General features: G+C 39.0%; 1 protein-coding gene across 1 annotated transcript in view; it reads right to left on the bottom strand.

The window, feature by feature from the left end:
• The window catches only part of TENM2 (teneurin transmembrane protein 2), a 1009006-nt gene that overhangs the window by 180080 nt on the left and 803534 nt on the right, over window positions 1–25392 (bottom strand). Inside the window, exon 6 of the mRNA XM_036751277.1 lies at window positions 2398–2520. Coding sequence (XP_036607172.1) covers window positions 2398–2520 — 123 coding nt within the window. The remainder of the gene's footprint in view (window positions 1–2397; window positions 2521–25392) is intronic.

The following is a 25392-nucleotide window of genomic DNA, read 5'->3' as shown; positions in this document are numbered from 1 at the left end:
TCAGAAGTTAGTCTAACATACAACTGAAAGGAACTGCTACTATAAGAGAGCTGACAGGTCTCTGAAGACCTCCAAAGGGGGGGGGGGAACTTACCACCTTTCAAACAGTCCATTGCACTTTTGGACAGCTCTAATTGTTAGAAGTCCTGCAAACCCACCCCTGTCCCTTCAGTGCATGCCGGCAGCCCCACCAAATCTAAATTTAGCTCTTTCCAATTACCACTTAATGTTCCTGACTCTGCCCTCTGGGGCAACAGCTCTTTCCCCATCTTCTTCCAAGCAACATCCTTTCAAATACTTGAAGGTAGCTACCACATGCCCTGCTGAGTCTTCTTTCCTCTAGGCTGAATACCCCTTATTTTGTAACCAATTCTCACACAACCTGGACTCAATGTCCTTCACTACGCTGGTTGCTATCCACTGGCATACTTGCTAGCTTATCAAACGCTCTTCATAGACTCTGGTTCCTAGAACTGAACACAATACTTTAGGCATTACGCATCTCAACCCAGCCTGACATCGCACTAGTTTCCTGGGCAGCCACATCACACCGATGACTCCTATTGAACTTGCATTACACTAACCCCACCCAGATTTCTCTTCCTGGCCAATTTCTGTCAAATCCGCCTCCCCCCATTCTGTATTTGTGAAATTGATTTTGTGAACCCAAATGTAAGACTTTACATTTATACCCATTTAAGTTCATCTTATAAAAGTCAGTCTAATGCTCTAGCCAACCTCTTTCTGGATCCCAAATCTGTAGTCCACTGAGTTAGGTATGCCTTCCTCCCTGGTGTCATGTGATAAGCATTTCAGCTTCTTCTTTACACAAGGAACTGATAAAAATGTGAACCAGCACAGTGTCAAGCACAGATCCTAGGGGTGTTTCACTAGAGACCTCCTGTTGAATGATACTGAGCAATTAATAAGTACAATTTGCACCCAGCCCTTTAAAGCAGCCCAGGGTCTCATCATATTGTCATCTAGTGTGCATCACTTCATCCTTCCCACAGGACAAGCATGAGATACTTTTATCAAATACTTTGCTGAACTCTAGGTAAAATGTATCTACAGAATTCTTTTGGTCTACTTGTCAAAATTCTTTTGGTCAATTTATATCAAAAAAGGAGATATGGTAGGTTTGATACATTTGTTCTCAGTGAAGCCACAATGACTCTTTTTTGTGTGTGTATATGTATATATGTGTGCACGTATACATGTATGCACATATACACACACATATATATTTATATTTTGTCTGAATCTGAGATTTCATTAAGTATGGGGAGCTCCCAGGAAGGAAACTCTTCGCAAATGCAGATCAGAAGCTCTTCCATAATTTATCATATTAGCTGCCTGAGACATTTGGTAGGTGTAGGGTAGGTGACTTTTTCAGGGTCACATAGCCTGAATGTACATGAGGTAGGATTTTAACCCATGGTCTCGTGAACTCTAAAGCCAGTTCTCTATTTACTGCTGCTTCATGTCAATTATTACATAAGTAGTTATTATTAGTATTATTTGTTTATGCCAAGGGGCAGAGTGTAAATTTTTGTAGCTAGAGAAACTCCTAACAGCAACATTACATATTTATTATTTTGATCCTGAATTAAATGTGCAATGTACCAGCTGGTTAAATGTGGCATTTTCTGTTGTTTTCTTTTAATTACTTCATGTCTCCATCCCTTACAATCTTCCCTCTTCACTACCACCCCCCTTCTCTTTTTGCTTTTCCTCTCCCCTTTTAGCACCTTGTTAGCACCTATTTTCTCTCTAGAAGAATATGGTGCCTGATTGCTTCAATAAACATTTCTTTTGTCCCCTTGCTGTTATAAGAAGGGAAGCTTTATTAGCTAGTTGTCAAAACTCCTTGCTATTTTCTCTGAAGACTGAACAGCCACTACTTTTCCTCTTTTGTGCCGAGCCAGGCTTTGCCTTGTCCCCAGGGATACTGAATCTCTCCTAGTGGGAGAGGTCTCTGCCACAACAACATAGAAGTGTTTGCTGTTCTCTCCTCTGATAAGAGTGTCCTTTCCCTGCTACCACTATAGCTGCTGCTGCTGCTGCTCAGGCCTCTGCTGCTGCTGCTGTTGCTGCTGCCGCTGCTGCTGTTTCATCCTTTTGATTCCTTCAAGTAGCTGAAGGGCTGTGCCAATCAATGTAGATAGTGGAGGTGTGCACATTGCTATATGTGGGCAAAGAGCCAGCACAGAATTAATGCAGCCAAACATAGCAAACAAACAGGAACAGCAAACAGCATTTAATGTGGGCACTTACAAAAGACCATAAAATGCATTTTTTTGCATACCTTCCAAAATTTGGATTAAAAACTGAATGGCTGGCAAGAGCTCTGAATTCCTGTGACCTTAAGAGGGCAAGCAGCAGCTGTAACCTCACCTTTGCCTCCAGATGGCAATGTTACCACATCATCGTTTCCTGGTAATCCGGTCCTTATCCCATTGTTAAAGGTGTGTCCATCTGCCGGCTGTAGTTGCCAATTGAGTCCGAGCAGATGCATTGCTGCAGGAGAGACAAAGTAATGAAAAATAAATATATAATTCAGAACTAGAAATGTCACCAGGGGAGTGCCAGTAGCCTTTTTCAGGTAAATCCATTTTATGGATGAGACATCCAAAACAGCCTGCCACAGAGATGGGCAGAGTGCAGCTTGTTTTAGCTGCTCCACATCTTACGACACAACCACTTGCCATCTCTAAGTGAAAGGCCTAAAAGAGACACCGGGAGAAGGAAGACAAGAAGTCCAAGATCTTCTAAACAATTTCAGAGAAGGAAGATCAAGGATGCTTCATGGGGCAGGCTACTCTTGAGTTACTGACGTTGTTCCCTTAGGGAATACGGTGCAAAAAAAAAAAAGTATGCCATTGCCTTCAAGTTAATTTGTAAGTTTTTCTCCCAAACTTAGGGCAAAGGGCCCTGATCAGATTGTGCAATGTCAGATCTCTACGGGGCCCTACTTCTTCTTTGACATCAACTCTGAAAGAATGATTGTCCCACACTGGAAATGTCAATACACTCATATCCTCCATGGGGGAGAGGCAGGAGGGGGAAGGCTGCATCCAAAACAACAGTTGCACCAGTGGTTTACATCAGCCCATTTCAAACCTTATCTTCCTACTGATTTCCATGTGATGGCATTTTAAATGTCTACTATTGTCCCCTCTCCTTCTTTATCTCCTTTTCCTTTTCACTTTTTATTAAATGTACCACCTTTCACCAGATTGTGAATAAGCCTTTTCTTTCAATATTCCTGCTCTTTTCAAAGTGCCAAGTGCCTTCAACCTTCTTGAAACTACTATCTCTACAGCATACATGGGTGCATGTACACACATACACACACACACACACACACACACACACACACACACACACACACACAGACTTTTTCTTACTTCACTAAAGGATAAAGCCAGAGAACAGAACTGTCTCACCGGCTCTCCTTGGCTAAGGAAACAAGACGGCCTTGAGAACACTGGCTTTTCTTCACTCTATGTGTATTAACCTTCTAGATTGACACAGGGGCCTACTTGATCCTCCTGGTTACTCTGTGGGAACTCTCCAATTATTTTAGCCAGAACATATCCATCTGAAGTGATTGTTAGTTTGTTGCTTTTGTTAAACTTATCCTTTTGACAGGGTCGAAGGTAATACTCCTCCTGCACCCCTATGGCTCCTCCCAAAACCCTTTTCTGCAAATTCCTTGGCTAACAGATTTCTGATCCAACTCCCTCCTTCCTTTTTGAAAGGGATTTTACAATTCTACCGAATATTTTCTATCAAACAATAGCCGCCCTTAAAATCGTATTACATTTAGCTGGACATAGGTTAACATTGTTACTACTTTCCCAGCCCTGTCATGGAGAAAAGTCTGTTGACAGAGACAGGTTCTGATTTTGATGCAGGGACTGGGAGAAACAATTAACCACAGGAAATGCAATTAACAATGCTTAGGAAATTGCTCACATAGCAATTAATTCTGCATGCCTACTACCATGTTAAGTCCTACTGCATTCCATTAAGGTTAAAAATCTATCTTCAAACAATATAGCTTCAGAGTTGTGCGGAGGGATTTAAACCAGCTGGTTTATGGTTAAATACCTGTCTTTTATCTCAGACACTTTCCAATCTCAGGGCCCCGTAGTTTTTCTATACATTACTCTGAAGTGCTGGGCCCAAGTGTTAAAAATGATAAATACCAATAAGAATAAGTGACATTTACAGTACATTTTCTGTCAAGGTAACACCTAATTTTCTCGTGCAGTTTATACGTTATATGTAGGTCACTTACTTGAAGCGACCAAATTCTACTGCTTCAGATAATGACATATTTTCACAGCACAGAGGTCAGGAAATGAAAACTAAGAGTGGCTGCTTCGAGATAACGATAGCTTCTGATTTGTAATTACCAGGTGAGGGGAGGCAAGGAATTAGCTATTTTTAAATGATTTTTTAAAAACGATATTACTATGTTATCAGGTTTTACCCGAAGCCATCTGCTTAACCCACAAGAGATGCAATGCGGTTGTTTTGGTGAACATTTCCTTCTGTCCTGAGTTAGACACAGGTGTGCCAGGTATAGTTAAAGCTATAGTCCAATAGCCTTGATTTTTCATATCTACAGAAGGAAGTTGGGGATTCATGTGGCAAAGTGGAAGGATGCCAATCTTCTAATATGCATCGATAGTAATATTATTAGTAATGTTGCTAACATCTACGTACCTAATTATTTACATATTGTCTCCTCCGTTAGAATGTGAGTTTCTTAAGGGCAGGAATTGTGGCTTTTGGGGTTTGGGGTTTTTTTGCATTTCTTTGTATCTTTGGTGCTAATAAATGCTGCTGACTGAGTTAGATAGTATGTTAAGTATTGCAAGGGGTAGCTAAGTGTTGAAGTGGGTAGCTCAAGGACATGAAGTCAGAAGACTCATTTTCCTGAGTTCAAATCTGGCCTCAGACATTTGCTAGCTGTGCGACCCTGGTCAATTCACTTAACCCTCTTTGCCCCAGTTTCCTCATCAGTAAAATGATCTGGAGAAGGACATGGCAAACCCACTCTAGTATCTTTGCCAAGAAAACACCAAATGGGGTTACAAAGAGTCAGACACAACTGAAAATGACCGAACAAAATTAAGTATTGTAAAACCCTCTCCAGAGATTATTTCATTCGATCTTCACAATAACTTTGTGAGAAAGATGCTGGTTTTTTTTTTAATCAGTGAGGAAACTGAGGTGAAGGAGGTCAAATGATTTGCCTGGGGTTACACAGATAGCATCTGTGGTAAGATCTGAACATGAATCTTCTTGTAGGTAAGTCAATGTGCCTTAATCAGAATCAGTCTTTAATCTGAATGCTCTGGTGAAGGTGTTGGGGCAGGTGGAAGGGAAGACAATTTTTAAGGACTTAAGATGAAGAATGTTATCCACTTCCAGAGAAAGGATGGAGTCTGAATGTAGACTGAAGCAAATTTCTTTTTCCTTCCTTTATTTTGTCTTTTTTTTTGGGGGGGGGTCTGTGTTTTCTTTCAAAACATGGCTAATATAGAAATGTTCTGCATGACTGCACTTGTATAACCTATATCAAATTGCTTGCCTTCTCAAGGAGAGAGGAGAAGAGAGAAGGAAGGAAAGAATTTGGAACTCAAAATTTTAAAAAATGAATGCTAAAAATTGTTTTTATGTGTAATTAAAAAAATAAAATATAAAATCTTAATTAAAAAAAAGAAAGGGGGAGTGGGTGGAGAACCTTCCCCTTCCAGAATTTTACCTTGTCATTTAAAGACATGCTGACTTTGGGGAAGGGGAGGGAAGCAAGCCAATTCTTCAATCTTTCATGACTAAACTAATGAAAGCATTTATGAACCATAGAGTTTTTCTTGGCTTGAGATGTTGCATTTTCCACTGCTCCCAGACCCTTTCTGCCAGTTGTCCTGGGTTCTCCTGCAGAATCCCTTTGCAAAAAAAAAAGTCTACTGAAAACAAGAGAAATGTAGCTGAGGTGAGAAGGGCTGGGGGTCAGAGCATGCCAGCAACTTCTCAGACAGCTCTCAGAAGTGTTAAGAAAAACAAGAAAATGAGAGGGAGATGGGAAGAAGGGAAAGAGCCAAATCAGCCAAGCACAACATCTGTCCTCCCTGTGGAAGCAATACAACAGAAAGGAAACTCAAGTTTGGGCATATTTCTGTTGTTGAATTGGATGCTAAGTAAATAAGTGAGAATTATTTCAGGGTATGGACCTTCGTGTGTGTGTGTGTGTGTGTGTGTGTGTGTGTGTGTGTGTGTGTGTGATGTCAGAAAAAAAGCTTTTGTTTGTACTTTTTTCTTGATCTTCCATTCCTTCTCTTATTTGTGAAAGAAAAAGCCAGCCACATGAAGCTTTTGGAAATGGAGAGATTTGTCCTCAGGATTGAGATAGGAAAGTGGTCCGGAGATAAGGACCAACTTCTAACTCTCAGGCTCCAGGTTCTCATTACACCACTGAATGGATATGTACCTGATGGCAAAAATCATTCTTTTTCTAGGTTTCTCAGTTTCCTTCCCTAAATAATGGGTATAGTTCTGGTTAGGGCTAGACTTCAGGCCTGAAGGCAGAATGGAGAGGGGTGGCTTAAAATGGTAATGGCAAAAACATGAAAGTGTGGGGACGGGGCTTGGATAATTGCTCCAGAGTCCTTTTTTGGGTGACTTTACGCTCAAGGTCTGTGTTGGCCCCATCCCATACTTGTCACCCTCTTGCTTATAGTTCAAAGAATTGGGAGCGAGATAGTCACAATAGCGTTCTTCTTTCCTGGAGTGTGAGGCATAGTGATTCTCACCCAAACAAGTCTCTATGGAAACTCTTGATAGCCTGATGTATTACTGTAATAGTAATTAAGGTGGGACTTTTTGTTGTTAACCTTTAATGATTCTGGCCCTTGTTTGAATGGGGCAGATAAAGTGGAATGTTTTTGTATTTCTCAGCACTAAGATAATTGCGAGCCACTGATTTGTATCTGATGTGATATTGGGGGTGGGGAACTTCTCCACACCCAGCCTGGGTGAGGTCAGGGCCCTCAGGACCCGCACAGGATATATAAGCACAGAGGTTAGCCTTCTGGCTCAGAGCTCTGAGCCACAGCAGGAGTGGCGTGGGACTCTGGGCCAGCCGTTCTAATGAGCTCCCCGGCTGTATACCCAGATGTTGATAACTATGAATTGTACTTGGTCTGTAATTCAGGGTGCTGGCTTTTTCCCCTGAACTAGGTGGATGTTATTTGTATGCTGGATTAAAGTAAGATTGTTTAACCCCTTAACATTGCTTTCCTTAATAAAGCAGATGAAAAGGACCTGGGCTTGCAGTGTTCTGTGAGCTGGTTGTTGTTGGCTTTACACCTTTACAGCAGCTGCTAGCTGGATTGCTGATACAATTACGGATGCCAAAGAGCTCCCTTTCATAGGGAGGGGATCTCAGGGTAGCTTATAGATCAACATCCCTCCTGGACTCCAATCAGCACAAAAATCATACACCTATTCAAATGTCAGCAAATATTTCTGACTTGAGTCACAGTATTACCGTACCTCCAGTTGCTAGTGACTGGGAGGGCAGGAAGTATGAACACAGGTGTGCATGTATGCATGAGTGAATAAATGAATTAATGAATGAAAAAAACACTACTAATCACTATGTGCAAAGTATTGTGATTTTAAGTCTTGTTATAAATGTTTATTCTTAATCACTTCATAATTTAAGGTGGAAATTAGCCTCACTGAACTCATTTCAGAGAAGACAAATACCTTTTGGGGAGTTAGGATGTCTCAGGTCTTAATGTTCTAAAAGCTCATCTATGGAGGTCCAAGTTCAGACCATCTTTGGGTCACAAATGAAATGAGTTTAGGAGACCTGCTCTCTAATGGTTACTTACCCCTACCTAAAACCAAAATGTACAATTTATCATGACTTGACAGACTCTGCTCTATAGGGACTCAGGGCTGGAAGAGCAGGGCCCTTCAGGTCAGTAAGGACAGGATGGAGAAAGGACCATGGGATAGAAGCTTGTGTAATTCCAGGCAGTAGCTTCGGAAATTGGCCATTTGAAACATAATAAGTGGCCAAACTCTCAACCTGCTCTCCAAGTAATTGTGTAGTACTTTTATGGAGCCTTGAAAAAGCCCTGTAGCCAGGCAGACAGACCACACACAGACCCGGGATTTCAGCCAGAGGAGCAAAGGAACTCTATAAGAGAAAAGAACTGGAGCCAGCGTAATATTTTCTTATAGGATCCACTGTGTTATCATGCTAGGCGGGCTCTGAAATAGACACTAACAAACTCCAAACCAAGAAGAAAATAGAGTTATATCAGTTATAGTTAAATGTGGAGTCTCCTCCTAAATCATAAGGGCTGGGAGCCTACACGTCCTAGCAGATTATCAGCTAGAGATGGGAATTGTCTGAAATAGAAAGTAGGGTTCATGGGAGCACGGCTGGGTGCCACTTAAAACTATCTGTGCTCATTGGCTGACAGAGGATCAACCTGACAAGAAACCAATCAATATGTCAGAAACTCTTTTGAGAGAACTGTTCATCCCCTGTCAGAGAATGTGAGCATGGAGGCCAAGGCTCCTTTGTGTTTGTAGAGACGGCACCTAAGAGCAGAGGGTATCTTGAAAGATCAGGCTTGTCAATACATGACCGGAGGAAGAGATCTAGCTTTTCTTTGAAAATGGAAGACTACATGCAGCCCAGGAAGTAGCAGGGGAGGATGGAGGAGGATAGAGGGAGAGAACAATGCCAGGCCACAGAGCTCAATATGTGGTTGGGGTCATAAAGGTTCTAGAGCAGATGATGGAAAAGCCCATTCAGGCAACAGCAACATGGAAGAGGATTAGGATCAAGACTGTGTTGCTTGCCCCTCCCCTGCCAACTTCAGTCGATAATGCTGATGTCCCTAGAGTGGAACTTAGCTTGTGCCAAAGCTCAAATCTGACATGAGCTTTGCATAGCTCCAGGGAGAGAAGTGCAGTTAACTACCCTTGTATATGCAAAAGGAGGGGAGAAGGTTGAGCCAGGACAAATCTGCATGGGTAACCAACCCTGGGACCTGCAGTGATCACATAACAAATAAGCATTAATATTTTAAAAAAAAACAACCTGAAGTTATCTTACTCACCATACCTTCTGTTGTTTCTCAGTACATACTGTAGACTTGTAGTGCGAGATTCTTAAATCTACCACCATTTAATCAAGAATTAACAAGGCAGTTAAACTAAGTAATTACTTATTAAATGTTGTTATGGTTTATCAACTAATAGATACCTCCTTTTCCCCACCCCTCTTTAACTAGTCATTAGTCCCCAGTAAATGTCCTTTACTGGTAAGCTCTCTAACTTAGAGACCCACCTCAGTAAAGAACAAATTTGTGTTTGGAAACTATTTTGAAGCAATGCCAGGTACATTTAACATATTTAACAGACTTGTTCTCTCGGTAGTTTGTTTATTACTATTTAGGGGAACATAATAGGTGTTGTGTTTCCCCTTAAAAAAAAAAGAGGCCTTTAGAAATGCATTTACCAGTGTCCATATGTCTAATAAGATGGAGTACAAAGGTCCAAATGTGGCAAGAGAAATAGATTAAAAAAATATTTACGTCTTAAAGTAGTTTTTAAAAATTCCCTTTCAAACTGCCTCAGTGACATGATTTTTCTTCCTCTCTTAGACTGTATTGCAATAAATTGAATGGAATGAATTTTCAAAGCACCTTATAGAGGATACGCCCACAAATCCCATTACTAGTAATGGGATTTGTGTACCTATCTCCATGGATGTGCTAAAAACTTACTCCTCTCTGTCCACCCTCACTCTGGCTACTTTGAAAATGCATGCGAAGCTTACACAGTCCAGTTATTATGCTGAAGCAGGGGGAAGATGAGGTATAGCCCTGGCTCTAGGACCCCTAAAGAACATTGCTGCTTTATAATCAATATAGGCTTTCTCCGTATTATCCTTCCAATCACTGAGATGTTCCATCAGCAGGAATTTTGTCACTTGTTCTCTTTCTAGGCCCCTCACAAAGGTAGTGCCACTTCTTCCCTTAGCATACCCGTCATAAGAGTAAGGGGGCTAATGTTGGCCATAGGTATGTTTGGGATTTGAGAAAAAGCTATGGGGGGCTGACAAGAAGCAGCAGCACCATGGAGTCCAGCATTAATCCATTCTCATGACAGCTTCAATATTAGGTGGGGAGTGGGAAATGGTATGCGATCAATCAATTTCTGTGTTTGGAAGAAGTGGACTCGCTCATAGCACCACATTTAGATACACAGAGGCAACCTTCTCTAGCCTCCCACTCCTGCTGAGTGGAGTGAAATTTAGGGTGAGAAATATTTTTGTGGGTGCATGCCATATTAGGTGTGCAAAAAGTTACAAAACCTGTGGCAGGGGGCGCTATGCTTCTAATACTGCCAGAATTAACAAAGGTCATGTTCTCAGTCACTTTCGTTTCCTTGAACCTGGATCCTAGGAAGGAATATGGCTGATGATTAGGGATGGCCAGCCCACTGTCCACTGAGCAGAGCCTTCCACATGCAGATAAATACAGCAGTGGAGCACTTAACTTCACAGGGTATCATTTCCAACCTCAGAATATCCCATCCTCACTATTATTTTTTTCCTGTGAAAGAAACAAAAATAAAAGCTTTTTCTTTATATAAGAAAGGACCCATGTGACCAAGATCCCTTTAGAGAATGATAATATCGGTGGGTTTTATTCACCAGCAATTGGGGATGGGGATTTTAAGAGCTTTTGCGATACCAAAACAAGACAAAATCAAACCACCCCAACAACCCAAACCCTAAGCATTTATTTTTCTTGAGCTTGCTTAGTGTTGACAACTCAAACAATACTGAACCTTAAAAAATGACAACAAAGAAGATCAAAATGAAACAAACAAAACAACTATTAAAGAAGGAAGGATTGACTACCAAGGCCAGCAATTACAATGGAAAAATTTCCAACTGCATTCAGCATTTTGCTATTTGAATCCTAGGAAGGCAGACATTATGGACGTTTTAGATGAGTAGATGGTATATCGATGGGCAGCATGAGCTGGAACAAAGATGGAAAATCTCTTGTGAAAAAATGGCCCTCTGGAAGAGAGTGGTAATTCCATCAGGTATGTGGCAATTACTACGTGTCTACCATATCCTTCTACCCAATTTCTAAGGCAAAATATTTTCATTCAGCTACAGAGATGATGTGAGTTTGTCTCACTGTGTAAAAGGCAGTCTTGTATAGATTTCATGTCACCACAGAAAACTCCCACAAGAGGCTGATGTGCTAGCTTATGGCTTATATAACAAGTCTGAAAAAATCTGTGGGGAAATGCCTCAGGGGAGTTGATACAGTTGGGGGAAGGATAAACATCTTGCTGCTGGTTCTTGTATGTCATGGTTCATCACAATAGTGCAATAATATACAAACACAACTCCCAAAACAAGGTAACATCTAGGTGATATACAGTACAGTATACATTTAGACGAGAGTCCTCTTTGTACTTGCTGTCACTATATCCCTATGGTGACATCTTTTTTGCATCACAATAAAACACTCTAACTTTAGAGCTAGAAGGAAGTTTAGAGATCATCCAATCTAAATCTATCATTTCACAGATGAAGCATCTGAAGACCAGGAAGAAGAAATTACGTTCCCAAGTGTACATGGCTAGTAAGTGGCAGCAGGCCAAGTATCTAGGTCTCCTGGTTCCTAACTGAGTTCTTCCATTCTATCACCTTGTCTCTCTCTCACACTGCAGAGAATTAGGGTGTTGGAGCCAATGGTTGTATATGCTACAAAGAAATAAATTTCTGTGAGATAAATGTAATCCTGGATTGTAGGGAAACAGGGGAAAGCATCTCTTTGCTCTTTCCTTGGGCGAAGTATGTTTGTTTTTTTTTAGAGCAGACAAAAATAAATACACAAGATAATTGGCATTTCTGTATATTACTAGCAAAAATTAAGAGGAAATGATAGCGAAATTCCAGGAAAGTAACTACAAAATAATAAGATATCAGTTAATTTAGCAAAACATAATTATATAAATATGTTTATAAATGGGTATTGGCCTTGCGATCAGGAAGACCTGGGTTCAAACTCTGCATCTGATATTTACTAGCTGTGTGACACTGTCAAGTCATTTAACATCCCTCTGCCTCAGTTTCCTCATGTTTAAATGAGAATGTTAGACTTCATAGATTCTAAGGGCCCTTTCAGCTTTAAATCTAAGATCCTATTAAATAAGGGAAGACCTAAATAATTGGAGTGAGATTTGATATTCATTGGGCTCTGCTAATAAAATAAAAAGGTTGTTACTCCCATAAATTAATTTGCATACAGCAATCAAGTTACCAAGCTACCATTTCTATACAAACAATAACTAAATTTATGTTGAAGAATATTTCAAGAGAAATGATGAAAAAATTAGAATGAACAGAGCTTCACATTACCAGACCCAGGAATAAAATTATATTAAAAGCAGTAGTCATTAAAACTTTTTGGTACTGGCTAAAAATTGAAAATAATACACTAGTGGAAGAGAATATATAAACAAGATCTAGAAGCAAATTATATATGTATATTTATGCATATGTTTACATGTATACATTAGCAGTGTAGTCTTTTATAAACCCAAGAATATAATCTACAAAAAATAGGATTCCTTATTTGAAGACTGCTAGCAAGAATAGAAATCAGAGTCCAGCAGAAAATAGGTTTATAATAGTAACTTATACCATATACCAAGATAAGCTCCAATTAGATAAGTGATTTAAAAACATAAGGTCACACTATTAAAAAATTAGAGGAGAAATAAAGTCTGTAGTTTTGAAGCTATGACATGCGAGAGAATTCATAACCAAATAAGATATAGGAGATTATAAAAGAAAAAAAACAGACAACTTTAATTATAAAATTTTTAAGCTTTTGTGCAAAGTCAATACCACTAAAATATGAGAAGTTATGGATTGGGGGAAAAATCTATGCACCAGCACATGTCTGACATTCAAAATCTATAGGGAATTGGCTCAAATCTATAGGACCAAAAGTCATTTTCCAATAAGTGTTTGAAGGAGATGAATAATCAGAAGAAACAAAACTAGCAACAATTATAATCCAGATTATTAATAATACAAGGAATGTCATTGGTCATAATTCTTCTCCACAACTTGACTAGTGTGTAAATAAGTTCAATGCGCCATGCCGTCTTGGGGAGGGGGGGAAGAAAATCTGGAACTCAAAATTATGTAGAACCGAGTGTTGTAAACTAAAAATAAAAAAATATGGATTTTCAATGAAAAAAATAATACAAGAATGTAAATTATAGAAACTCTGAGTTATCACTCATACCCATCATATTGGATGAAGATGACAAAAGGTATAAATAATCAATACTGGATAAGCTATGAGTTCTAGGATCCCAAGATGAACTTACTAATACATCAGCTATGAATTGGTCCAAAGTTCTGGATAATAAATTATAATTACACAAAAAATAGTTATTAAACTTAATTCCCTTTTGTCCCAGCGGTTCTACAGATTGGGTCTCAAGAAGGTGAGGCAGCACAGTAAAAGGTCTAGCTTATACCAAAATGTTCATAGCAGCACGTTTTAAAGTAAAAATCTGGAAAGAAAGTATACGTCCTATGATTAAGGATTGACAGATAAGGTTTATAAATACAATGGAAGGAATGTGTTACAAAGAATGATGGATATGAAGAATTCAGAGGGAACAAAAAATAGTGCAATGATATACATTGCAACAAAAGCAATGCAAATGAAGTTACCAAAAAAACTGGATTCTTCTCCTCCAGTGCAATGAACAATATTTGTCCCAGATAACTGATGTTGGAACCTCTCTTTTTGTTTCTGTTTCTTTTTTGGGGGTGGGGTTTGGGAGGGGGAGGGCAGGGCAATTGGGGTTAAGTGACTTGCCCAAGGTCACACAGCTAGCAAGTGTATCAAGTGTCTGAGGCCGTATTTGAACTCAGGTCCTCCTGACTCCCCCTAGCTGCTCCCATGCTTCCTCTCTTTTGAGAGATGGTGGATTACAGGAATAGAATGTTATAGGGCATATTAATCAGCTTCAACCACTATATCACATGGTTTTGTTCAATGGTCTAATTTCAAACCTGACCTCAAACATTTACTAGCTGTGTGAGCCTGGGAAAGTCACTTGTCTTTTCCACGTCTCAGTTGTTCTTATCTGTAAACATGGAATAATAAAACCTACCCAAGAATAATACTTGGCATTTATGTGGTGCTTGAAGGCTTGTAATGTTCTTTATGGACAGTATTTTATCCTCACAACAGAGGCAGGTGGTGGCTCAATGGCTAGAGCACTGGGCCTAGAATCACAAAGACCTGAGTTCAAATCTAGCCTCAGATATTTCCTAGCTGTGTGAACTCAGGCAAGTCACTTAACTCCTGTCTAAAACTGGAGAAGAAAATGACAAACCACTCCAGTATCTTTGCCCAGAAAACCCCATGAACAGTATGGTCCACAGGCTCATGGTGAGTCTGAACAACAATCCTCACCACAACCTTGAGAGGGGGGTGTTCATATTGCTGTCATTTTCCAAATAACAAAATTGGGACAGAAAAAGGTTAGGTGACTTGCCCAGGGTTAAGTGTCTCTGGTAGGATTCGAACCCAGGTGTTACTGACCCCAAGTTCAGCACTGTGCCACCTGGCTGCCCCTCAGGGTTGTTGTGAGAAAAAAATGAGATATTTCTAAAGTGATCTGTAAACCATGAAGGGCTATATTTATGTGAGCTATTTTATTACTACGGCTATTAGTATTTTTGTAAAGAAAGGTACTAAAGGTGTGGCTATTAGCAACTGATTACTGTATAAAACAGAACAAGGAAATGTTGATGAAATAATAAAATTACAAATTGGTAATATTCATACCTGTGAATTTCTACTAAAGGGACCTCACCCACAATTACAAGATAAGAGATAATACATTTCTTTCAGACTTCAAGTGGATTAAATTAAGTTACTATAAACTATAACAGAGACAACCCATTGCAGTATGAAGAAAACTGGACCAGCTGTCAGAGGATCTGGGTTATAATCCTGATTCTTCTACCTACTACCCAAGCAACCTTGGGCAAGTCAGCTAGCCTCTCTGAGCTTTGGTGTCTTCATCTAATATGGGGGGTATTAACTCCTGCCTACCTAAGTTATGGAATTTTGAGACAATCAAATTGCATAACGAATAAGTAAGCCTTTCAAAACTGCTAAAGTGTTATTATATAGATGAAATCATCATTTTTTGTGGTTGTTCAGTGGTGACTCTTTTTGAGGCCATCTGGGATTTTCTTGGCAAAGATACTGGAGCGGTTTGCCATTTCCTTCTCCAGTTCATTTTACAGATGAGGAAACTGAGGCAAAGAGTTAACTGACTTGCCCAGGATCACAGAGATCCTAAGTGTCTGAGGCCAGAATCTGAACTCAGAAGATGAGTCTTCCTGATTCCAGGCCAGGTGATCTATCCACTGAGCCTCTGTTATTACATCCCTGAAACACGGATGAAATAAATACAACTTGTGCCATTTTTCAATTTATACTCTGGCTCATGACATTTCAAAGTTTATATATAAACTCCATGCTGCACATGTGCTTGGTGTAGATATAATTTTTTCAGTAGTAAGCAATGAGTTAAAGAAATAAGGATATTAAACAAATCCTGAAAATAATTCCCTTCTCAATTTTGCCATTTGTTCAGCAGAGCCAAAATTAGGCACATTGGGAGGTTGACAGTGTCCTTTTAAATTTTTAATTTTTGACATAGTTAGCTGGAGGATTCTTAACACTAAAATGCAAATTCTTTATCAGGGACTTCAGCTTGATCTTTGTCTTACATGGTTTTTGGCAAAGTGGATTTCACAGGGCAAACCTGAAACATTTTAAATTTAATTCTGGTAGAAAACCTAAGTGCTAAAGAAATTAGTTTTCTCACCTGGGGCAAGACCATTTAACAGAGAATGAAAAACCAAGAAGTATGGTAGTTGCCCTCAACAAAGCCTACATCTGGATGGCGTGGGGGAGTGGAAAGTACATAGTATTTGGAATCAGAAAGTGAGGTCTGAATCCTGGCTTTGTTCTCTGACACCTGTGTGACCTTGTTCATGTCACAACCTCTCTTGGCCTCTATTTTTCTCATCTATAAAATGAAGGGGGTAGAAATGGGTGACTTCTTAGGTTCCTTTCAGCTCTAAATCCTATGATTCTCTGGTCAACTTCTCAGTTAAAGAGAATTAATAGGGCAGGGAGAAGGGAAGATGGGATTGGGGAAGGTTAACCTTTTTTAGTGTTTAATTTGCCCATACCTATAAAGAGATATTATTGGTGTGTTTTCATCTGCAATTAGATAAATGATAGAATTAAGCCTTTATGTTGAATGTGTGACAATTTACTTAATAAAGGTAATTTCAGGGTTTTTAATGTAGCATTCAAGTCATGATTATTTCTCCATGGCCAAAACACCCTTAAGTTCTCTTCAAAAGGTACCTACCTGAATTACAGACTGCATAAACCATAATAAAGCTTTTAGTTTATAAAATGTGTGGAAATACAACAAACCCTCATTATAACATGAGTAAAATGATATCTCCTGAGATGTGATGCCCACATAACATCAAACCTTGATATGACACAATTAGGCGTTTTGCTCTGCAACAGTGGCCTTATGTGACCAAAGTTGAACGAATACTTTCGTAACAAATCTCTTACTTGTTCTCTCATTTACTTAGCAATTTAAGGGCTAATTTTCTATATTTTATCTCTATGAAGACTGATTAAAAAGAAACCACTTTTTTTTCTCTTATAATTTTTTCCTTTTCTTTTTAGTTCCAAATTCTCTCCCTACCTCCACATCTCCCCCACTAGTTGAGAAGGCAAGAAATATGATACCCATTATACACATAAAATTATGCAAAACATTTTCACATTAGCCATGTTGCAGGGGAGAAAAGGAAGAAAAATAAAGAAAAGTGGAAAAAAATTCTCCAATCTGTACTCAGAGTGCATCAGTTCTCTCTCTGGAGGTGGATAGCATTTTTCATCAAGAGTCCTTAATAAGAAACTTCTTAAAGAGTTTTAATTAGAATTGTAGGATGCAAGAGCTGGAAGGGCTCTTTCAGATTCACCCCATTCAAGCCTCATTTTACAGATGAGGCCCAGAGAGGCTGGGTAATTTGTCTTTGGTCAAGCATCTAGTTAATGGCTAACCCATGATTAGAACCCAAAGTCTCCTGACACCTAGTTTATAATCTTTCCACTTTGTCATCTAGATCTCAATGAATTTGTTTTTAAATTGCTTCCCACAATGCCTGGCACATTATATTTTTTTTTGTCTTAACACTGCAACATGGAAAAGACTCTTCATTTTCTCTTTTACTAAACATTCATTCGCTGAGGAAGGAGTCATGTAGTGGAGAAAAATGGACACTACATCTTGGTTGCCATATAAAACATACCTGTGTCCTCATTTCTCTGTGAGGGTGACGATACAACAATAATAACAGCCAGCATTTAAGTGCTTTACTAACATTATCTTATTTTCTCCACTAGGTTCAGTTTTTCAGTCATGTCTGACTCTTTGTGATCTCATTTGGGGATTTCTTGATAGAGTGAAGAATGGGGCCTTTGCCCCATTTTACAGATGACAAAACTGAAGCAAACAGGATTAGGTGACTTGTCTAGGGTCACACTGCTAGTAAGTGTTTGAGGCCAGATTTGAACTCAGGAAGATGAGTCTTCCTGACTCCAGGCCTGGCGCACGATACATTGCACCCTCTGTAATTGTCCCCATTTAACAGATAAAGAAACTGAGGCAGACAGGGGTGAAGTGACTTGTCCAGGGTCATAACCATAATAAGTATCTAAGGCTACATCTGAACTCAAGTGTTCTTGATTCCAGGTTGTGTGCTCTAACCACTTTGCCACTTAGCTTAGCTATTGTTAAATGGAACATCATGGGGAGACCAATAGGAATCTGTTTGCATGAATAAGAAAGGCAATTAATTATAAACTCTCATTTTCTATTTCCAGGTACAGAGAAGGAAGGAGAGAATCCAAACCTCTCTAGTATTCTACCTGTTGGGTACTGCTAGGCACGAAGTCTGTGCATGATTTGATAAGAGAATGACCAGGAAGCCAGCAGAAGCCCAGTAGCTGCACTGGAAAAAAAGCTAAATTCATCTCAGGATGAGAACACGACAGACCTGTTATAGCTGGGGCCAGCCTCAGGCAAAATTTTCTTTCTTCAATACTCCACCCCATCACGTCCTCTGTGCTTACCATTCCCTCTCTTCTCACTGTCTTCTAAACTCTGCAGTTTGGCTTCCAACCTCATCGTGTGACTGAAACTGTTCTCTCCAAAGTTTCTAATGATCTCTTAATTGCTAAATCTAATGGCTTTTTCTCAAACCTCATCCTTCACCTCTCTGAAGCATGACACAGTCAATCACCACCCCATACCAAATATTCCCTTCTCTCTGGGTTTTCAGGACACCGTTCTCTCCTGGTTCACCTCCTGTTTATCCAGCTACTCTTCAATACTGCTTGCTCCATCTTCATCCTTGCCACCCTCTCTAACAGTGGAGAATCCCAAAGCTTTGTCTCGAACCAGCTTCTATTTCCTCTTTATACTGTCTCCCTTTGTAAACTCATCAGCTCTCAAGGGTTCAGATCTCAGAGCTATAATGAATCTCTAGTCTCTTTTCTGGGCTCTGATGCTGTACCTCTAACTTCCTACTAGACATTCCATTGTCATCTTAAACTCAACCTGTCCAAAACAGGACTCATTATAATTTCCCCTAAATCCTCCTCTCTTCCAAGCTTCCTTTTTTAAAAAGTTTTATTTTTAAAAATAAAATTTATTTGTTCAATTAACAGAAACTAGTTTCTCTTCCTTCTATTTCACACTCCATTGGAGAAAAAAAAGCTTTGCAATAAACATGAATAATTTAACAACAACATTTCCTAATTGGCCCTGCCATGTGTATGCATGTTTATGTATGTCTCATTCTACATCTGAAGTCCATCACCTATCTGTCAAGAGGTAGACAGTATGCTTTATCATCAGTCTTCTGGTATCTCGGATGGTCATTGTATTGATCAGAATTTTCTACAGCTTTCAACGTTATTTTTACAGTGTTGTTATTGTATAAGTCATTTTCTTGGTTCTGCTCATTTCATTCTGCATCAATTTATGTGATAAATCAATCAATAAACATTTACTAAGCATCTACAATGTACGAGGAACCATGCTAAGTGTTGGGAATACAAAAAGAAGCCAAATAGTCCTTGGCCTCATAGAGCTTACAATCAAATGGGGGAGACAACAAACAAATATATACACATAAGCTAAACAGGATAATAAATAATAATTAATAATAATAGGATGAATAGGAAATAATTAACAGAGGGAAGGCACTAGAATTAAGAGTGGTTGGGAAGGGCTTCCTGTAAAAGACAATATTTTAGTTGGGACTTAAAGAAATTCAAGTGTATTAGGGTGGGACTTTTTTTTTTTACTGTTTTCTCTTTTAGAATGCTAAAGTAATCAAGTGCCTTTGATTAAGTCTTACTAGATGCAAAGCCCCAGGCCCACACCCTTTTGCTGACTAGGTTTGAAGCCCTTCAGGGCCCTAAGAAGGGTACATAAACTCAGAGGTGAGCGTTTTGCTTAGGGTTCTCACTCACTGGAAGAGTGTTGGTGTGGAGACTCTGGGTAGGTGCTAGAGGCCCCTGGCTTTGAAGAAAACCCAGATGTTGGTGCTTCTCTTTTTGGTAACTCTGTATGTGATGTCTTGATTGGACAAAGCCTGTCTGTTGAATTGCGTTATTTTTCTGTTCATAATTTCTATTTATATTTGCTCTGAAGTTCAGGGTGCTGGCTTTTTCCCTTGAACCAAGTGAATGATATATGTATGTTTGATTAAAGTGAGATTGTTAACCTCTTAAAGTTGCTTTCCTTAGAAAAGCAGATCAGAGAACCTGTTCTGGCAGTTCTTGTCACTGGTCTTGTTGGTCTTACACCCCTACAGCAGCTGCTAGCAACACTGCTGTTACACCAAGGAGTCTTCAAAATTGTTCATTTTTATCATATTGATGTTTTAGTACAAATTATTCTTCTGGTTCAGATCCCTTCACTCTGTATCAGTTCATATGAGTATTTCCCTGCCTCTTTTCCATATCTCTATTTCCTCATTTCTTACAGTACAACAATATTCTATTTCATTCACATATCACAAATTGTTCGGCTATTCTCCAACTGATGGGCATCCCCTTAGTTTCCAGTTTGGTTTTTGGTGGTTTTTTCCCTCCAGCACAAAAAAGAGTTGCTGTAAATATATTTGTACACATGAGACCTTTTCCTGTTTCTTTGATCTTTTTACTGCCTAGGCCTTGGAGTCACAACCTGAACATCCTCTCTGACTCCTCAGTCCTACTTACCACTAATAGCCAATCTGTTGCCAATTCTTATTGCTTCTAGCTTTACAACATTTCTCACATATGTCTCCTTTTCTCCACTTACAGGGCCACCATCCTAGTTCATGCTCTCATCATTTCTTACATGGACGATTACAATGGCTTTTCTCACTGGTCTCCCTGACTCAAGTCTCCCACTTCAACTGATCCTCCACACAGCTCCCAAAACAATTTTCTTGAAATGTAGGTTTACTATGTAAGGCCTATGACTCGAGAGACTCCAGCGACTCCCTACTGCCTCCAAAATCAAATGTAAACTCTTCTGGTTGGTTTTTAAGACATTACACAACATGGACTCTTCCTACCTTTCCAGTCTTCTCACCTTCTCACCTTCTCCACACTCCATAGGGCAGTAATAAATGGCCCACCTGCTGTTCCTTACCCACAACTCTCCACCTACTTTCTCTGTGTCTTTGTACTGGTTGTCCCTCATGCCTAGAATGCTCTCCTTCCTTGCTTTTGCTTCTCCACACATCCCTGGCGTTTTCACTGTTGTGTTGTTGTTGTTCAGTCATTTTCAGTTGTGGCCAACTCTTTGTGACCCCATTTGGGGTTTTCTTGGAAGAGATACTGGAGTGTTTTACCATTTCCTTCTCCAGCTCATTTTACAGATGAGGAAACTGAGGCAAACAGGGTTAAGTGACTTGCCCAGGGTCACACAGCTAGTAAGTATCTGAGACCAGATTTGACCTCATGGAGATGAGTCTTCCTGATTCCAGGGCTGGCGCTCTATCCATTGTTACACCTAGCTGTCCTGGTTTTTTCACTACTCAGCTCAAATGTCACCTTCCTTAGGGGGCCTTCCTGGTCCTTCAGTCATTTGAGATTTTCCCTCTAATGTTAATTTTTTTCTACTGTGTGTATATTGTATTTGTGTCTCTTTATTTATGTGTTGTCTCCCCCACTGATAACGTACCCTCTGAGGACAAGGGCTGCTTTTGTGGTTTTGATTTTCCTCATTTCCCTAACATTTAACATGTAATAAGTGCTTCATAAATAATTACTGATTCCTTTTGCTGCCCTGATCCCACCAGGTGTCCTGTGTTCTCATGCCTGGTCCCTTCCCCAGTTCAGCTCCCATCCCAGCCTATCCTTTGTGGGTAGTAAGCGCACCATGTGCTGGTCCTCTTCCTCCTAACCAGATGGACTTCTACCAAAATGTGTTTCCTCAGGGCCATGCTTTCTCAAATTTAAGCTAGCCAATATGGAAAACTAATCTGCATTAATTGCCTAAATGACTTAATATGGTGTCCTTTCCAAAGTAAATATCTTGTGTTTACACTTTGAAAAGGACTTTAAAGAGACAATACCTTAGCCCAGACTCAAATACCCAGGAGATACTTAAAAAAAGTTTTCCTAGCTGGATTATTAATAATAATAGACATTATTATATAGTGCTTTAAGGTTTACAAAACACTTTTCATGGATGATCACATTAGATTCATATGTGTTGTCTTTCCTATTAAAACTTCCCTATGTGAGTTCCTTTGGGAGCAAAGCCTCTCTTACTTTTCTATTTATAACCCCAGCATTTAGTATAGTGCTTTGCACAAAGTAAGCACTTAATAAATGCTTCATTCATTCATTCATTCATCACAACTCCATGAGGTAAGTACCAAAAATATATTATCCCCATTTTATAGTTGAGGAATTATAGGTTCAAAAAGTGCAGTTGCCTATGATCGTACAGTGTCAGTGATTAGGTCTCACCAGACTCCAGGTCCAGCTCCCTTTCCAGTATAGCATTCAGTCTCAGTACTAAATGAAGATAGAACCCTTAGGTTCTGAGCCCCTTAGGATTAGATCCCTAGGGTTCACTTACTGCCAATGTAAGTAGGAGCTGGGAGAATAAAATCAGAAGGGGTGCTTCACTTATATGATATTTAGCTCCAGGACCAGTCCTGATGACTTGAGGGAGAAACCTCTCTCCCTTCCCAGATTGTACTTCTGAGGAACTTAATCCTCCAGCTTGCTTTCTTTTGGTTGCGATTGTCTTATCCCAAAATTCTACTCTGATGCCCCAACTTGGCATAAAGGTGACTATCTTTTCTGGAAGGCTCGACCAGCAGGCTCTGGAAAAACTTTGGAGAGGGACCTAACACAGCATGCGCCTTCTGCATGCGGACTACTCTAGCAAAATGTGGGTAAGCTCATGGTCAGTAGGCTAGCCCCAAGATGATGGCAACCTGTGAAAGAGCTAAACTTTTGTTTTAATGCCCCCCTGTCCTTCCCAGCTCCCCTCTGCTTCTGCAATGACACTGACAATGTGGTGGGGAGGGGAGAGGGACATAACACAACACACCATTTTAGACCTAAGCATTAAACATTAGACCTAAGCATGTTGGCACTCAACTGAAGTAACTGGACCATGTCAATGTGGAATTCTTACTTTGAATAAAACCAGGAGACATAAATAAGTTAACAGCTAAGGGGAAAGAACAGCTAACATGTTCTTCTCAATAAGATGAATAAAGGAATTGGAGGAATTGGTTTCACCACATGCTGAAAGGCTACACACAAGAAACAACGTTTCACGGGACACTTAGTCATCTCTCCTTGCAGTGCTGTGATGACTGTAAGTAAAGTGACCCAAAGGGTAAGCATAGCTGCCAATGCACCAACATCTGTTCTAGAGAATAGAGAAGTTGTTCTTTGTGAAGCCAAGAGTCTCCAAGTCAAGTCAATCTAACAATCCAGATGTTTGATGACTTAAATGTAAAGGTGGGCATATGGGAAGATCACCAAAAAAATTGTTGGACAATAGTTTTCAATTTGGACATGGAAAAAGTCAAAGACCATATAATTGCACACTAGTCTCACACTTGTATACTCTGAATAAATTCTTCAAGAAAGAGTTGGAGGGTGCCAAATGAGGTGAGCACCAAATTATAATAAAAAAGTTAAACTGATCATATCTTAACAGAGAAGCGGCTGTGGTATAGGAGACAGAGAACTCTCCTTGCAGATAGGAAGATCTGGGTTCAAGTCTTGCTTCTAACACATATCAGTGCTTGAGGCAATGCTCTGTATTACAGAGAAGGTGCTGACCTGCGTTGGTTGAGAGAGTTACCTCATTAGGAAGATTCCTATTTCAATAAAATCACAAGCACCATCTCTATCCAGATCTTAACAGACAGGAAATGATTGATCACTGATGCAGAAGCCATTTCACAATGGATTGTCTGTGTACAGTCAGATTATTGAGAAATTAGAGAAAATGCAAAAACCACCAAATATGAAGAAATTAGAATATAGATGAGAAGATGCTTCAATAACCGGCATAAAACAGTTCTCACAACAAGAAGGCCAAAAGAGGCCAGAAACTGTCACAGTCAGCAAAATTCTGATCTATATGCCAGCAGGAAAGATGTCAAGGGCAATAAATTCCTTTTCAAAACAATATGGAGGAGGAGAAGAAGGAGGATATCCTGAATGAAGTATACAAAATAAGAAATAGGCTTTAGTAGAAAGTTTTCTACAGGAGACAACATTTTCGGTCACAAAACTGAATGAGAAGCATACAGAATTCAATATTTCTCTTCTTGAGCTCCTTGATTACCCCCTGCCTCCTACAAAAGAAAAAGACTTGATTCGATGGATCAAAGTAGCTTTAGAGTCTCTCCTATCAGAAGGTGTGTTTCGTGCATATGCTGAAATCATGTAAAGTTCCTTGACAGCTTTTTTTAAAAGATATTTTACATATCAATGATTAATGAGGCACAAAAGAATAAGATTTATAATTCTAAAGATGTTTGTCTTTCATGACAGATATCTGTTTCCAAACAGAGCAGGGCTGATGATGGTTAAGTTCTCCAGATATGGATGTTATTATGCATTAAGCCCCAGAATACTACAGTGACCTCCTCAAAGGGCCTTAGGGCCACTTGAAGGAGATCATCTTAGCGATCTGCACAAGAAAAATCAAATAGACGAAGGTCTTCCTGATCTTGCGGCATAGAGCTGGATGAGCGGCTCACTGAATTAACGGCTCGGTCCAATGGGTCAGGAAGTACAGATAGACCGAACAAGACTTAGAAATAAACAGAAGAGTGAGCGTGATTGCAGTTGAGGAATTGTGCAGTGCCTTTAACAACTGCATGAATAAAACCAAAATTCATCTTTTCAACACTGATGATCTTCTGCTAATATACAGCTGAAAGTTATAAAATATCACAGCCTCCAAAGAATCAGAAGCGCAGGTGAGCCAAAGGACAAAGGAGAGATACGGGTTGGGCGTAATTAGGTTCCATCATATCACGTGTACTAATAACTTATATGTCTTTAAGGTTTACAGAGTACTTAAATGACTCGAGCCTTACAAGTACCTTCTCAGACATACAATAATATAATATATAATCAGATATAATATAATATAATATAATATAATATAATATAATATAATATAATATAATATAATATAATATAATATGATATGATATGATATGATATATGATATAATATAATATAATACAATATATAATCAGACATAATAGAATAGAATAGAATAGAATAGAATAGAATATGACATGATATGATATGATATAATATAATATAATATCAGACATAATGTGATATGATATGATATGATATAATATAATATAATATACTATATAATCAGACATATATAATGTAATGTAATATAATATAATATAATATAATATAATATAATATAATATAATATAATATAATATAATATAATATAATATAATATAATATAATATATAATCAGACATATATAATGTAATGTAATATAATATAATATAATATAATAATATAATATAATATAATATAATATAATATAATATAATATAATATAATATATAATCAGACATATAATAATATAATA

The sequence above is a fragment of the Trichosurus vulpecula genome, chromosome 3 (genome assembly GCF_011100635.1).
Source record: "Trichosurus vulpecula isolate mTriVul1 chromosome 3, mTriVul1.pri, whole genome shotgun sequence".
NCBI lineage: Eukaryota > Metazoa > Chordata > Mammalia > Diprotodontia > Phalangeridae > Trichosurus > Trichosurus vulpecula.
Note: the sequence above shows the minus strand (reverse complement) of the source record. Positions and strands in the feature narration are given on the sequence as shown.